This window comes from Labeo rohita, unplaced genomic scaffold, assembly GCF_022985175.1.
Source record: "Labeo rohita strain BAU-BD-2019 unplaced genomic scaffold, IGBB_LRoh.1.0 scaffold_516, whole genome shotgun sequence".
In the NCBI taxonomy this organism is placed as follows: domain Eukaryota; kingdom Metazoa; phylum Chordata; class Actinopteri; order Cypriniformes; family Cyprinidae; genus Labeo; species Labeo rohita.
In genome coordinates this window covers 5,771-22,382 of record NW_026129437.1, presented here as the reverse complement: position 1 = coordinate 22,382, position 16,612 = coordinate 5,771, and the positions used below count along the sequence as shown (strand labels likewise).

The 16,612-nt window shown below is 40.8% G+C and overlaps 1 protein-coding gene across 1 annotated transcript; it reads right to left on the bottom strand.

The window, feature by feature from the left end:
* Positions 1-576: 576 nt before the first annotated feature.
* Positions 577-13,775, bottom strand: LOC127160985 (antigen peptide transporter 2-like). The gene is given in 11 exon segments (XM_051103633.1): positions 577-1,251; positions 1,404-1,540; positions 1,665-1,824; positions 8,399-8,572; positions 8,725-8,913; positions 9,871-9,999; positions 10,451-10,555; positions 10,557-10,649; positions 13,022-13,227; positions 13,400-13,530; positions 13,648-13,775. Coding segments are annotated over 11 exon segments (1,656 nt in total). The 5' UTR covers positions 13,758-13,775; the 3' UTR covers positions 577-1,029.
* Positions 13,776-16,612: the final 2,837 nt, after the last annotated feature.

Here is a 16,612-nt window from a genome sequence, read left to right as displayed (position 1 = left end):
GAGAAGTATAGTGCTCATATTGATATGATACACATAAATCAACTCAGGAACTAATTGATTTTTAAGTTGACTTGAGAAACAGACTAGAAACATGCTAATCATACTAGCAACTTACTAATCATGCTAGAAACTTGTTAATCATGTTAGAAACATGTTAGCAACATGCTAATCATGCTAGAAACATTCTAGCAACATGCTAACAACTTGCTAATCATGTTAGAAACATGCTAGCAACATGCTAACAACTTGCTAATCATGCTAGCAACATGCTAACAACTGACCAATCATGCTAGAAACAGACTAGCAACATGCTAAGCATGCTAGCAACTTGCTAATCATGTTAGAAACATGTTGGCAACATGTTTACAACTGGCTAATCATGCTAGAAACAGACTAACAACATGCTAATCATGCTGGAAACATGCTAGCAACTTGCTAATCATGTTAGCAACATGCTAACAACTTGCTAATCATGCTAGAAACATGCTAGCAACATGTTTACAACTTGTTAATCATGCTAGAAACATGCTAGCAACATGCTAATCATGTGAGAAACATACTAGCAACATGCTAGTAAATTGCTAATTTTCTTAGAAGCATGCTACCAACATGGTATCTATCCATCATCTAACAATTTATATCTATCTAACAGATTAACCTTCAAAACATTCAATCTTTAAGCTTTAAAAGTACTTTAACCTTAAGTCTATTTCAGACTGAAAACCATGAAACTTTCAAAACTTCTAAAATCTTCTAAAACTTTTAAAACTTTTTCAAACTTCTGGTCCGGCTTTCTCAAGCCAACTTAAAGTCTGTCTTGACAAACTTTTTTATCTAGTTTATACTTTACTGCATTTGCTTTTCTGGAAACAAAATTCAATTCACAAAGGTGAAAAACAAATGCTTGACCAAAACATAACAAAACGTGTATTTGAATGTTCTGTTGTAAAAGAAAACAATTTCATTTCATAGTGAAGATGCTGCCTGTTATTATACATAAAATGTATTTTTGAAAATGTATAACACTCATTATTGTTTGGCCTCTGCCTCAGCTTCTTTCTCCTCAGTGAAGAGCCTCTCTTTAAGTTTATAGTAATTTCCTTTCTTCTTCATCAGTTCCTGGTGCGTCCCCTGCTCCACAACCTCCCCTTTGTCAATCACCACGATTTGGTCTGCCTTTTCGATTGTTTTCAGCCTATGCGCAATCACCAGCAAGGTCTGGTTGGGGCGTCGGGCCAGAGCATCCTGAACCTATTATTGGAATAAAGCATTGCATGCATGAATAAAAGTTGCAAAGATGAATGTCCATCATAGCATCTGAACATTGTACATGAAGTGCTATCAGCATTCATGAGCTTCTCGCTGAGTAATATTCAATGGAGAACGAGTGTCAAAAAATGTACCATGCGTTCACTCTCAGTGTCCAGGCTGCTGGTGACCTCATCCAGTATGAGGACCTGAGGTTGTCTGATAAGAGCTCTGGCGATAGCAATGCGCTGCTTCTGACCACCAGCAAGAAGACAACCACGTTCTCCAACATCTAATGCACATCAAACACATGAAAATAAAGCATGTCACAGACATAAACTTACTGAAAGGTCATATTTACTATACCAAAATATTACTGTATGTTCTGCGATGTAAAGATGCTTCTTTAGATGTACCTGTGTTGTATCTTTTTTCTAGTTGGCTGATAAAGTCATGGGCATTGGCTTCTCTGGCTGCATCCTCCACCTTTTTCTGATCACAGTCAGTCAAACCGTAAGCTATGTTGTCCCTGATGGTGCCAGAAAAAAGTACAGGGTCCTGACCCACCATGGACACCTATGGAATAGACGAGCAAGAACATTTTGATTAGTAGCCAACCAATTACTTTTCTCCATTCTGTCTATCATGTAAAATTTTAGAACATATTTTTCACACCTTGACAAAGACTTATTGTCAGATATGTGACCATGGACCACAAAACCAGTCTTAAAGGGGTCATCGGATGCTAAGTTCACTTTTACGTATTGTTTGAACATTAATGTGTGTTGGCAGTATATGTACAAATCTACCCTATAATGATAAAAATCCATGCAGTGTTTTTTAATTAATCTGTAAAAATAATATCTCCGTTTTCAAATCGAGCCATTCTCACTCTCCCACGATAGTTGATTGACATGAGCTCTTACCTCAGATCAGCTGTTAGAGTTTGTCATCTCTGTTTCGGTGCCAGAGCAGGGATGTAAATTAGACAAGAATATCTCAGATTGAGCGACTGAGGTGTTGTGTTGCTGGATGTAATAATGAACGTAGTGGTCGTCATTTACTCCCGACATCTGAGCCGCTGAAGATGCAGTGGATTACATTTATGTGTGAAGGGAATGCGCCTCCCGATCTACATATATCCATCTATGTTCGCGCAAATCATTCATGTTCCAGCTTCACTTACAGCAGAAGTGAGTATAAGGATTTATGAATCTTAGCATTGCCTTTCCTAATAGTGTGCTAGTTAGCAAGTTTAGCGGCTAAACGAGGCTAAATGCGGCTAATGTAAACAGACGCGTCTATCCACAGAGAGAAGAGAGGGGCGGGGTGAGCAGAGCTCATTTGCATTTAAAGCAGCCTCAACCAGAATGAGATGATTTTTGTAGAGTTGATTTTGGCAAGGTAAAAAGGGTGTTGTTTTACACTACCATTGAGAATTTTTAACCAAAGTATATTATAGACTTTTCATTAAGACCCCAAAGAATCATATAAACTTGTGGAAAATGGGCATCCGATGACCCCTTTAAGTCACTGGGGTATATTAGTAGCAATGGCCAAAAATACATTGTATGGGTCAAAATTATAGATTTTTCTTTTATGCCAAAAATCATTAGGAAATTAAGTACAGATCATGTTCCATGAAGATATTTTGTAAAATTCCTACTGTAAATATATCAAAACTTAATTTGTGATTAGTAATGTGCATTATTAAAAACTTCATTTGGACAACTTCAAAGGCGATTTTCTCAATATTTAGATTTTTTTGCACCCTCAGATTCCATATATTCAAATAGCTGTATCTTGGCAAATATTGTCCAATCCTAACAAACTATACATCAGTGGAAAGCTTATTTATTCAGGTTTCAGATGTTGTATAAATCTCAGTTTCGAAAAATGGACCCTTATGACTGGTTTTGTGGTCCAAGATCACATATCAGCTTTAAATAAAAGTTCACATCCAGAACAAAAATTTACTCATCCCCTTATCATCCAAGATGTTCATGTTTTCTTCAGTTGTAAAGAAATTATGTTTTTTGAGGCAAACATTCCAAGATTTTTCTCACTTTAATGGTACCCATGAGTTTGAACTTCCATAATGCAGTTTAAATGCAGCTTCAAAGGATTCTAAATGATCCCAGCCAAGGAAGAAGGGTTTCATCTAGTGAAAGTAAAATTTATATACTTTTAAATCTAAAATGCCCATCTTGTCTAGCTGTGTGTGTACTCTGTGTACATTTTACTGCATTTGCAGTTAGGGTATGTCGAAAAAGTACTGACCTAGTGTTTACAAAGTGAACACACAAGGAGGGTCAAACACCCTTTACAAAATAAAGGTAAAACAGTGATGTAGGACGATTTTGAAGTTGGAGGAGAAAATGAGATGGGAGTTTTTCGACATACCGAAAAACAGAGCTAGACAAGGTTTAGACATCTGAGGTTAAAAAGTATATAAATTGTAATTTTCTTTTTTAGAAAATTGCAAGTTTGTTAGAATAGGACAATATTTGGCCAAGATACAACTATTTGAAAATCTGGAATGCAAAAAAAATCAAAATATTAAGAAAATCTCCTTTGAAGTTGTCCAAATGATGTTCTTAGCAATGCATATTACTATTTAAAAATTACGTTTTTATATATTTCGGTAGGACATTTACAAAATAACTTAATGGAACGTGATCTTTATTTACTATCCTAATGATTTTTGGCATAAAAGGAAACTTGATCATTTTGACCCATACAAATATACCTGTGCGACTTATGACTGGTTTTGTGGTCCAAGGTCACATTTATGTATTATGTATTTATGTACAATACAACACTTGATACATATATGGTGTGTGTGTGTGTTTTAAATGTGCTCTATAAATAACTGGAACTTCAACATGAAGAATAGGTTTAGCTGATTTGACAATGGACATATGCTATGTGTCAGGTTTATAGTCTTGTCTATTCGGTTTTCCTTGTGTTTTTCCCCTGTGTTCCTGTGCATTTTGGTATGTTCCTTGTCTCCCCCTTTAGTTTTGTCTCCATTTGGTTTAGTCTTGCCCTTATTTGTACTTCCCCTCATTATCTCGTTTGTTACCACTCTCCTGTTTCCTTGTATTTATAGTCTGTGTTTGCTCACTCCCATTGTCCGTCGTTAATGTTACTTCATGTTTGTTTTGCTCCTGGTTTTTGTGGTTGCCTTTCGTTTAATAAAGTGTTTTGTTTGCACTTCCGTTTCCTGACCTCTCCCTGGATTATCCTCATCATCACTTGCATACGTATGTGACAGAACGACGGACCGCACTATGGATCGGGCTGAGGAAAGACTGTGGAGACTGCGGCAGGGCGACCGGGAGTTGGAGCGGTATGTGGAGGATTTCATTGAGCTATCCGATCAGGTGGGTTGGCCCGATGCCTCTCTCGGCGCTGTGTTTCTGATGGGGCTGAGTGACGAGACTATTCGTTGTAATTCTCCCTCCTGTAATTACTCCTTAAGTGAACTTCTCAATCTTATTCTTTATTTAAATGGCTCAGATTTTGAAATAGAGGAAGTAAAGAATATTGGTGGGTCTCGTCGTTCAGTCCCCTCTGAGACACAGTATATCGAGCCAGCTCATCCTGAGCCAAGAGCCCCCACATACCGTACCAACGACTCAAGACGCCTGCCCAGTCCCAAATCTCCTATCCTCCTCCGAAGTTCCGCCGCTGTCCTCAGCCCGATGCGGCCGGCCTCCTCCCCGCGCTCTAGTCTGCCGGCCTCCTCCCCGCGCTCTAGTCTGCCGGCCTCCTCCCCGCGCTCTAGTCTGCCGGCCTCCTCCCCGCGCTCTAGTCTGCTGGCCGCCGCTCAGCGCTCAAGTCCGCCGGCCACGCCAGGCCACGCCAGGGTCTGCACGCAAGATGGCTGCCACGCCAGGGTCTGCATGCAAGATGGCTGCCACGCCAAAGTCTGCACGCAAGATGGCCGCCGCCACGCCAGAGTCTGCACGCAAGATGGCCGCCGCCACGCCAGAGTCTGCACGCAAGATGGCCGCCGCCACGCCAGGGTCTGCACGCAAGATGGCTGCCACGCCAGGGTCTGCATGCAAGATGGCTGCCACGCCAAAGTCTGCACGCAAGATGGCCGCCGCCACGCCAGGGTCTGCACGCAAGATGGCTGCCACGCCAGGGTCTGCATGCAAGATGGCTGCCACGCCAAAGTCTGCACGCAAGATGGCCGCCGCCACGCCAGAGTCTGCACGCAAGATGGCCGCCGCCACGCCAGAGTCTGCACGCAAGATGGCCGCCGCCACGCCAGAGTCTGCTCGCAAGATGGCCTCCGTACCTGAGCCCCCGGCCAAGATGGCCTCCGTTCCTGAATCCCTGGCCAAGATGGCCTCCGTTCCTGAATTCCAGGCCAAGATGGCCGCCAAGACTGAGCCCCCGGCCAAGATGGCCGCCAAGACTGAGCCCCCGGCCAAGATGGCCGCCGCACCCGAGCTCACTGACCCGCCAGAGCGCCCTCAAGCGACCACTCGCACAGAGCCTGCTCATCCAGTGTCTCCGCTGGAGACGCCCAGCCCTCCAGAGTCTCCGCTGGGGTCGTCCAGCCGTCCAGAGCCCGCTCGCCCCGAGTGCCGTCCAGGGCCCTCACCTCAAGAGCTTCCTTCAGAGCCCACGTCTCCTTTGGCACTTCCTGAGTCAAGTCAAGTGGCTGAGTCAAGTCAAGCGGCTGAGTCAAGTCCAGCGGCTGAGTCAAGTCAAGCTGCGACTGTGTTCCCCGAATCAAGTCAAGGTTCCGAGTCAAGTCAAGTTGCAGCTGCGTTTCCCGAGTCAAGTCAAGTTGCAGCTGTGGTCTCCTGGTCAAGTGAAACTTCTGAGTCAGATCAAGATACAGTTGCTGTCCCAGAGTTTAGTCAAGATACGGCTGCCCCTCCAGAGTCAAACAAAAGTACAGCAGTCGGTCCAGTGTCAAGTAAAGCGATGGCCGTATCCCCTAAGTCAAGCAAGCTCACAGCCGTAGTTCCTGAGTCAAGTAAGATCAGAGCTGCCATCTCAGCCAAGCCACAGCCTGTTCACGTCATGTCTTCTGCGCCTGGGTTTGCACCCGTCATGGCCGCCCTTCCAGACGCGGTTCCTGAGCCAAGTCAAGACACAGCTTCACTTTCTGAGCCAAGTCAAGACACAGCTTCACTTCCTGAGCCAAATCAAGTCGCAGCAGTTCCAGCAAGGTCAAGTCACGTCACTGCTGCTATCCCAGCAAGGTCAAGTCACGTCACCTCTGCTGTCTCAGCAAGGTCAGGTCAAGCAGCGCCTCTTGAGTCTAGTCAAGTTTCAGCTGCTGTTCCAGAATCCAGTCAATGTTCTGAATCAAGTCTAGTCACAGCTGTACATCCTGAGTCCAGTCAAGCGGCTGAGTCCAGTCAAGCAGCTGAGTCCAGTCAAGCGGCTGAGTCAAGTCAGGCTGCGGCAGTGTTTCCCGAATCAAGTCAAATTGCAGCTGCTTCTCCTGAATCAAGTCTAGTTTCCGAGTCAGGTCTAGTTACAGCTGCGGTTCCTGAGCCAAGTCACACTGCAGCTGCGTCAGTTGAGTCAAGTCAAGTTCCTGGTGCATCTCATGAGCCAAGACTAGTTCTGGCGTGCACCCTAGAGCCTGAGCATCCTCTAGCGCACCCTCCAGAGGCAGAGCTCACGTCTGCTGTCAAGGCCGATCCAGAGACCACATCTGCCGGAGAAGCCGCGCCTATGCCCCCAGAGGTGTCAGCTCCGGCTGTAGAACCTCCTATGGGGGTGGCGTTCTCCTTTAAATTCTCTGCTTCTCCCTCTTTTCGGTCTCCTTCTATCCCTGCTCTCCCCAGGTCCCAGGTCGTGACGCAGTTGCCCGCGCTGCCCTGGAAGGCTCCAGAGTCGGCGCGCCCTCCAGAGTCGGCGCGCCCTCCAGAGTCGGCGCGCCCTCCAGAGTCGGCGCGCCCTCCTGAGTCGGCTCCTCCGTCAGCGCGCCCTCCTGAGTCGGCTCCTCCGCCAGCGCATCCTCCAGAGGCTGTGCGCGCTCCTCCTCCAGCGCGTCCTCCAGAGTCTGCGCGCGCTCCTCCTCCAGCGCGCCCTCCAGCCCGTCCTCCAGAGTCTACGCGCGCTCCTCCTCCAGCGCGTCCTCCAGAGTCTGCGCGCGCTCCTCCTCCAGCGCGCCCTCCAGCGCGTCCTCCAGAGTCTGCGCGCGCTCTTCCTCCAGCGCGCCCTCCTGAGCCTGCACCTTATCCAGCGCTCCCTAGGGCTGTCAGAACCATAAAATCCCCCAAGAAAATTTTGGGGGGGGGGGCTACTTCCCGGTTCAGCCATGGCCTCCTGAACTGTTTACCCGGCCATGGCTTCCCGAACCCCTGGACCCGCCATGGCCACAAGGACTGTGTGCTTGGCCATGGCTCCCTGAATCCCCAGACCTGCCATGGCCAAATGAACTGTGTGCTCGGCCATGGCCCCCTGAGCTCCCTGATCCGCCCTGGAGGCCGTCCCTAGATCCGGTGTCTCCTGTGTCCCTACCTACCGGCCTCCAGAGCGCCCACCCTCCCACCCCAGTGTGTGCTACGGCGCGAGTCGCGCCTTGTAAGAGGGGGGGTAATGTCAGGTTTATAGTCTTGTCTATTCGGTTTTCCTTGTGTTTTTCCCCTGTGTTCCTGTGCATTTTGGTATGTTCCTTGTCTCCCCCTTTAGTTTTGTCTCCATTTGGTTTAGTCTTGCCCTTATTTGTACTTCCCCTCATTATCTCGTTTGTTACCACTCTCCTGTTTCCTTGTATTTATAGTCTGTGTTTGCTCACTCCCATTGTCCGTCGTTAACGTTACTTCATGTTTGTTTTGCTCCTGGTTTTTGTGGTTGCCTTTCGTTTAATAAAGTGTTTTGTTTGCACTTCCGTTTCCTGACCTCTCCCTGGATTATCCTCATCATCACTTGCATACGTTTGTGACACTATGCCTAGTTTAATAAAAGTATAGTATTTAAATAATTAAATAGTGATCAAAAACAACATATCTCAGTCGTACACACCAAAAGTTCTGATTTACTAAGACTCCAAACAAAGGATAATAACTGATACGAAATTGGATGTGGGAACCAGGGAACCAACATTATTTGAGCATGCTGTCTACTCAGTAAGTGTTTTAGTGTTTACAGTATCAGTCAAGACTATTACCTTTTGGTGCAAATATTTGTGCTGGTAGTTCTGTAGTGGTTGTCCATCTAACAGAATTTGTCCCTGCTGAGGCTGGTAGAATCCCTCCAGCAGACTCACACAGGTGGTCTTCCCTCCACCTGACATTCCCACCAGAGCCGTCATCTGACCCGGCTTCAACTCCAGAGAGAAGTTCTAAAAACATTCAGTCAAACATGTGAATGCAATGTTCGAAATTGTACACATACATACACAATTTAGCTATATTGAAGTTTCTTATATATACTGTTGTCTGTTTATAACACACAGTATGAGATATAATACTGCATATTCTGAGTCTATTGTACCTTGAGGGCTGGTTGATCAGGTCGAGTTGGGTAGAAGAAGGTGAGGTTGTTGAAGTGAACTTGTCCGGCCAGGGTGTCAGGATGAAGACTTCCATCCATGCTCACTAGTGGCTTTCTGTCCAGGTACTCAAAAACTTTCGCAGCCGCACCCACAGAGTTCAGCATGTCTGAATACATGTAGACAAGTGTCTATGGAAAAACAGATTAAGATGTCACTGCCTGAACAGTTTCATATAAAATATTAAAAAACAGCGCTAAAACAGGGGGACTGATAGCTATGATGGGAGTATGTTTTATCTGATGTGTCCCAAATAAATTAATAAATTAATACACCAAGGAAGTGAAGATGGCCAGAGGTGACAAGCCTATTCAAACCTCCTCAGATTTTGGAGCCCAATGGATTTTGAATGCAGCTTTCAAAAGACAAAAATAATATGTTCACATTTGAAGGTCCACTATTAATGTTGGTACAAAATGAATAGTGCTGCAAAGCTGTTGTCATTTAATGAATTTTTCCAGTTTTTAAGCTAAAATAGGTTGTATCGCTTAGCCTAGGTGGAGTCTTTGCATACGGGTGGTTACAATTTTTTTTTACTAAATATTCATTTTTAGTTTTTTTGTGAATATGACTTGAACATGCTGTTTGACTAAAATCAGCACATGCCAGGTTATCTGTGCTTCACATTTCTTCAAAGTACTACAGAGGACACTGATTTGCAAAATACAAATAATTTGCTGACAAACACAGAGATAAGGTGCCGTTTTAGCTTTGTAGTGTCCAGTACTTTTGTTTCACATTCATATTCTGACTCAAGCAAAGGCATTTTTAAATAAGAATTAAAAAATGACTGGACCTGGAGGCACTGCAGTAATTATTATAGTGAAATAAATTATTATAAATAATAATAATAACATGTTTTTTTCCTCATGAAAAACACACAGTTCTGTTGTTTTCCATTTATTAAAATGCACGGCAATCACTTGCAGTCAGTTCAGTTCAATTTTGTTTGCCTCACTATAAAAATGTATATTACAGGAATGGAACCCTGTTCCCATGCACTGAGCCATTGCTAGGGTATCGGGGTCAAAATACCAGGTGCATGACACCCCTGAAGATGGCTATATTGAAAGAAAATTAGTCCAAACCCTGATGTATATTCCCAGATCAGCCTGATAGAGGATGAAGGACACAAGGTTGCCGGTACTCATGTGTCCTGATCTGATGAGCTGACGACCGTAGTACAACATCAGAAACTGCATTCCTAATGACATTATCTATTGGAATAAATATAATACAGTTAAAGAAACACAAATTACAAATGGCATGCTCAAATTTATAATGCAAAGAAATTTTAACTCATGTGTACACTTTCAGACAAAAGGTACAAAAGCTGACTTTTCAAAAGGTATACATTTGTATCTTTTACATACTAATATGCACCTTGAAAGTACCAGTATAGACCCTTTAAGTTCAAAAGTGTACCTTTTGAAAAGGCACCATCCCAGTGACCGCTTATACCTTTTTTCTGAGCATATAATTGTTCACTTATTTACACTGGTCAGTGAACTATGTTGCACATTTGAGCTGTTGTTATTATATTTTATTAATAAAGATATCTTTCAATATAATCTATCTATTTATACTATATTGCAACTACACGCATTATTATTATGTGTGTATTAAAATAATTTAATATTATTTAAACCGAATGCAAAACAGACTCACCCGTCGCACTAATAGGTAGACCGCTCTCACTGTATCTCTGTGAGCCTTCAGGTTGTGAGTGTCAGTCAATCGCTTGTCATAACGACAGGCTTCGCTGAGATTTATTGCGGAAACTGCATACGGTCCTCACCCCGGCAACCGCTTCTCCTGCTGTCTCATTGGCTCTGGCCACCGAGTCCTGAACTTCTTTTGATAATTGCTGCACAACATGATAGTTTTGGTTCAGAGTAAATGCATAAAAAAGTAATCATACAGAAATTAAAAGAGGCATGTTGTGACAGAAAAAAAAATATTTACATATAAAATTTGGCAGATGCTTGTATCCAAAGCAACTTACATTGCATTCAAAGTGTACATTGTGTATGAGTTCATACATTGCCTAGGAATAAAACTCATGACCTTGGTGTTTGAGCTACAGGAATGCTGGAAGCTTATTTAGAGTATTTGGAATATAAAATTAATTATAGAATTTTAAGAATAACTACATAAAAAGTTTGTCAAGACAAACTTCAAGTTCGCTTGAGAAAGCCACACCAGAACGTTTCAAAAGTTTTAAAAAGTTTTAAGTTTGATGGCTTTCAGTTTAAAATAATTTGAAGTTTAAAGTAGTTTTAAAAGCTTAATGTTTGATAGATAGAGAACATGATTAACGTGTTACTAGCATGTTGCTAGCATGTTTCCAACATGATTAACATGTTACTAACATGTTACTAACATGTTTCTAGCATGTTGCTAGCATGTTTCCTGCATGATTACCATGTAACTAGCATGTTTCTAGCATGATTAGCATGTTATTAGCATGTTGCTAGCATAATTAGAATGTTTCTAACATGATTAGCACATCACTAGCATGTTGTTAACATGATTAGCAAGTTACTGGCATGCTGCCAACATGTTTCTAGCATGATTAACATGTTACTAACATGATTCTAGCATGATTAGCATATTGTTAGTATGAGATAGATAGATAGATAGATAGATAGATAGATAGATAGATAGATAGATGAGTTTAAATGAGTTTGAATGGATTAGAAATACATAGGCTTCGTCCGAAAGCTCTAAAATGCTGCCTTCGGAGGCAGCATTCCAAGGCAGAAAGGCATCAAGGCATTGCATTCAATTCTGCTTCACTTCCTGTTTCCAGTTCATACCTTGCCTGATGGAATTTTGAAACAGCATAGATGTATCCTTGGTGCCTTTTATTTCCCACAATCCTGTGTGTGTGCGTCATATAGGCTATATAAATAAAGATATTCTGGTGAAATTAGACTTGTTACTTTATATAATAGATGAGATCTTGACCATAATAAACTTTATGAATCGTAATAGTGTAAAAAGCATAATAAATAATGTTTTTTGTAATAATAGTATTTAATAAAAAAATGAAAGGGGTTCAAATGAGTAGTAAATAATAATATTTACAATGTACTAATAATAATAACGTAACAGCCACTAATAACAATGACCTGTTCTGCAATATTACATGCATCAGTGCTTTTATTTATTTTTTTTTAAAAGTAGCTGCCATTCTCAGTCGTCTTCTCCGATGCAGAGACCTTTGGTGGGTAATGACATTGAGGTCTTTTTGTATTATTAAAGCATTTATATATTACTGTATAAGATCATTTTTCTCCAAAATCTAGAACTTAACCGTTAGGTAACCTAGCAACGGCGTCACGTTCCGCTGCCTCTGAAGTCTGTCCGAAACTGTTCCCAGAGTTGCCTTCGCAGCCTTTGAAATCATTGCCTGATAAGGCAGCAAGTCAGCTGACTAGGCTTTCGGACGCTGCCATAGAAGGGAAGTTTGATTGAGTCTCAAGTGATTCTGGGAGTTTTGACAGTTGGAGTTTGAATAGTCTTGGCTCATTTGAACATTCCGTCAATGTAAGTCTATGGGATTTTTCCCATTTTTAATCATCATTTTTAGGAAAACCGTAAGTCTGATCAGTTAGAAAAGATATAGCACACTCTGTCAGATCAGTCTGAAGAGATGAGCTGAGTTTGGAGTTTGTAGTTAAATCTCTAGGAGGTGTAGCAGTCAGAAATTTTAATCTCAAAAGAAGAAGAAGTTTAGCATTTCAGTGAGTTGTCTTTCTCAAGCCAACTTAATGAAGCAAGTTTTAAAGGGATAGTTCAGGCTAAAATGAAAATTCTGTTATTTACTCACACTCAGGTTGTTCTAAACCTGTATGTTCTTGTTTCAGCTGCTGAACACAAAAGAAAATATTTTAAAGAATGTTGGTAACAGTTGACGGTAGCCATGAACTTCCATAGCATGAAAAAAATGCTACGTAAGTCAATGGCTACCATCAGCTATTTGGTTACCAGCATCCTTCAAAACATCTTCTTTGATGTTCAGCAAAAGGAAAAAGCTCATACAGGTTTGAAACAAGCAGAGTATGCTTGAATAAAAAAAATAATAATTTTTGGTGAACTATTTCTTTACGGAAACAAACATAATATTCAGAATTGAATGGTCAGTGTGGCAGATCTAAAATATGCCTTAATTACCAACATTTCACACAGTGTTACGCTCATATGTTTAAATCTGCCTTCTTTAGTTTATCTGACCTCATAGTGCGTGTTGTAAATCTTTTGAGTGATGGCAATCAGTGGGGCTTCGATGAAAGTGACCAGGGTGAGTTTCCAGGACAGACTGAGCATCAGATACAGGATGCCGACACTCTTGATCAGGCTGCGCAGGAGGATGTTCACGTTCATCGCCACTGATTGACTCATTAGTTTGGTGTCGACAGACAGACGTGATGTCAAGTCCCCTGACAAGGGAAAGAAAAAAAAGCACATAAAAGACATGGTACATAAAAATCTGAAAAATTCCAATTAAAATAGACAATATGCAAAGAAATGTTGGTCTTTTGGACAGATGTCACTGACTAATTAAAAGCTTAGATGCATAAAAGCTTTACTTCTTGAACAAATTAGTCCTACCTGTCTTTTTATCCTCAAAAAATCCTATCTCCTGTTTGACCAAAGCATTAAAGAGCATAAGGCGAACTCTCTTGTTCAGCCTTGAAAGAGTGCACATGAAGAGACCTCCACGCAACCCAGAGGACAAGGAGCTATGAACAAGGAGAATATTTATGCATATTAATTAATTTATTTTATATACACCATGTTTGGTAGCACATTTAGTCTTGCATGTTTCTGACACAATCATTAAACTAAAAAATGACTACCTGCCCAGTGAGAGGAGACCCATGAGAAAGATTGCTGACATGAAGCTGTTTGGTTGGTACTCTTCTCCCAGGTTGTCTATGACCTTTCCCGTGTAAAATGGAATAAACATGTCACCTTTAAAATACAAGGAAAAGATTACAAACTTATTATTGAACTTAAAGCAGCATTATGCAACTTTTGGCACTCTAGAAGCGGAAGAATATTCTAACCAGAGCTACTTCTCTTAGTTTATGTCTATGACGATTCACGCAGGTATAGAAAAGCATAAGTCTGAGTCCAAGGACTCATCTCTCTCCTAATGAGTTGATGATCTCAATCAGGTGTGCGAAATAAGGGAGACATGCAAAATGTGCAGAGCAGGGGGCCCCCAGGACCAGGATTGAGAACCACTGGTCTAGACCAGGGGTGCCCAAACTCAGTCCTGGAGGGCCAGTGTCCTACAGAGTTTAGCTCCAACCTAAATTAGACACACCTCAATCAGCTAATCAAGCTCTTAAGCATATTAGAAACTTCCCAGCAGGCGTGTTGAGGCAAGTTGGAGATCTCTGTAGGACACTGGCCCTCCAGGTCTGAGTTTGGGCACCCCTGGTCTAGACCAGTAGTTATAATTTTAATAAGTTTAATAAGAATGAGAGTGAAATCATGACAGCACATTCATTCACCAATGATATTAAATGCTGACAGTTGCTATGCAGAATTCATGGTAGCAGGTTTTCTGTAGCGATAGAGCCTGTTTGATCTGATCTTAAGCCTGCCATTCACACTAACTATGTGCAAGAATACATGAGTGGACTGAAGATGTTTATTTGGGGAATTACTCTGCATTCTGCATCCAATTAATCTTCAGTCATCCAAGTTTCATCTTCCAACAAAACAAAAATGAAAACTATTTTTGTTTGCTCTACAATTAATATGGGCTACTGTTTTGATACCAGATGGAACAGTTATTTATGTGAGTTATTTGAGGTAACAACTGCACATTTTCACTTTATCACTTTCATTGTCTCCCCTGCTCTTTAAAAGTAGGAAATTACTGGATAAGTATTAATTTCTTGTGATTACTGGAACCAGCGCAGTCACTGTTGTCATCTATAGGTTACTGTTTGAGATTTTATAAGATAAGAAGTTGATAAATTAAAGAATTTTTAATGGTGATCAAATTTTATCAACACTTTAGGGTGAAAAGTGCCTCTCAAAATTTCTTTAAGGTTTTATGTATATGTGTACAGTTTATATGATCCAATATAGAAATTGAAAAGTAAATAAGTTTTTTATTCTTGGCTGAATAGTAAGATTTGTCACATGGTCAGTGTGAGTATCTGCATTACACCAAGTGTTTTTGACTGATATAATATCAACTTTTAGAGGGAATTATGTAGTTGAAAGTCATAGTCCTTCAATTCTCATTCTACCACTTTTGTAGTAAATGTTAACTAATGGATTTTTTTAAATGTGAATTTCACTTTTTTAAAAATAAAATGAAAGACAGACATTCCACTTTTGTGAAGTTTATTATTAAAGAATCAAAATAACTTTTTGAAGGCAAATAAACCACAAATAAAACTATATATTGTACTGTACTGTCGAGATATTTATGTAAAAGTCTAATATAGCATCTTTAACATTACAACACTCAGTTATTCTGTAGCTTATCTAAATCATCTAAAACAAAAAAGAAGGAAATATTTAAACAGAAAAACCTTTTTAATACAAGACAATGAATAAAATACATCTATAATAAGTCTATATGCTATTTTAAAACTAAAAGAATCCCAATTCCACAAAACATTTCTTCTAGACCATTTAAGCTTTATTTAAATGTTGCATTAGCAAACAACCTTATAGTTTTCCATGAATTACTAGCAGCATCAAGAATACCTGCATGCTTGTAAATGTATACGTTTCTCCAGACTCTTTTGTTCAATCATTTCACAAATCATAAATCTAAATCTAAAATTTCGAGAAGCACACCAAGCAATGTGTAATGGAAAAAGCTATTCATAAGTATTAATCTGTGTCTTCTAATGTACAACTTTAACTTTTACAGCACTCTGATACATTGATTTCCATCAAAGTATCTTTATTTTTGGATTTTATACAACACTAGCCACATCTTTAGTTTTGAATTGTAGTCCCACATGGCTGTTTAATGGTTGTAAAGTGGGAAAGACTGGGTGAGTAAGAGAGAAAAGTCCTATTTACATGCATACCGTTAGCCCAATGTTTTTGTATGCACTGCTTAAAGTATTTTTAAATAATGATCCCTACCTTGGTAAGTGAGTTTAAATAAAAGTTGTAAGTTGAAGTAGGCCTACCTTAATGCATGATACTTTGCTTAACGAACTTCCAAATGCTCCTAGGAACATTTTTCACTGATATTTGTGTGAATGTGTGTGTGTGTACATTACAAGGGTTATGGGATCAAATTTCCGTCAAATGTATTGCGGTAACAGAACGAAAAATAATAAGCGTACATAAAAAAATTAAAAAGACATGTAAAATTATAACGCACAAAAATGAAAAATAGATGCAAATTTATTTAGAAGATCAAACAACGTGGTCACGGATCGAAAAAATAATAAGCGCAAATTCAAAATGTAAACCCATTAAAAATTATATTGCACAAAACTGAAACACGAATTCAGCATTTTTCGAGTCACAAACAAAATCAGGTTTTCCTCTCATATTTTATTTTTTTTTTTTTATCTTATGCTCTTTTCCCCTTTGCTCACGTTGTCGCGTTTTGCGCTTGAGTTTCAAAACTTTGCGGTCCCGAGATTGATGTAAATTAGGGCGGGCTTCAGTGTCACCATTGGTCCACTAGTCTAGATTGACAGCTGCTCCTCTAGCCAATCAGTCGAAGGGGGAGATTACGTCACTCCGGTGCGACTCATGACTGCTGTGGCTAAAGCCGGGCGCTCACTGTGCCATTTTTTTAAAGTCCTTTAGGATTGCACTTGTCAG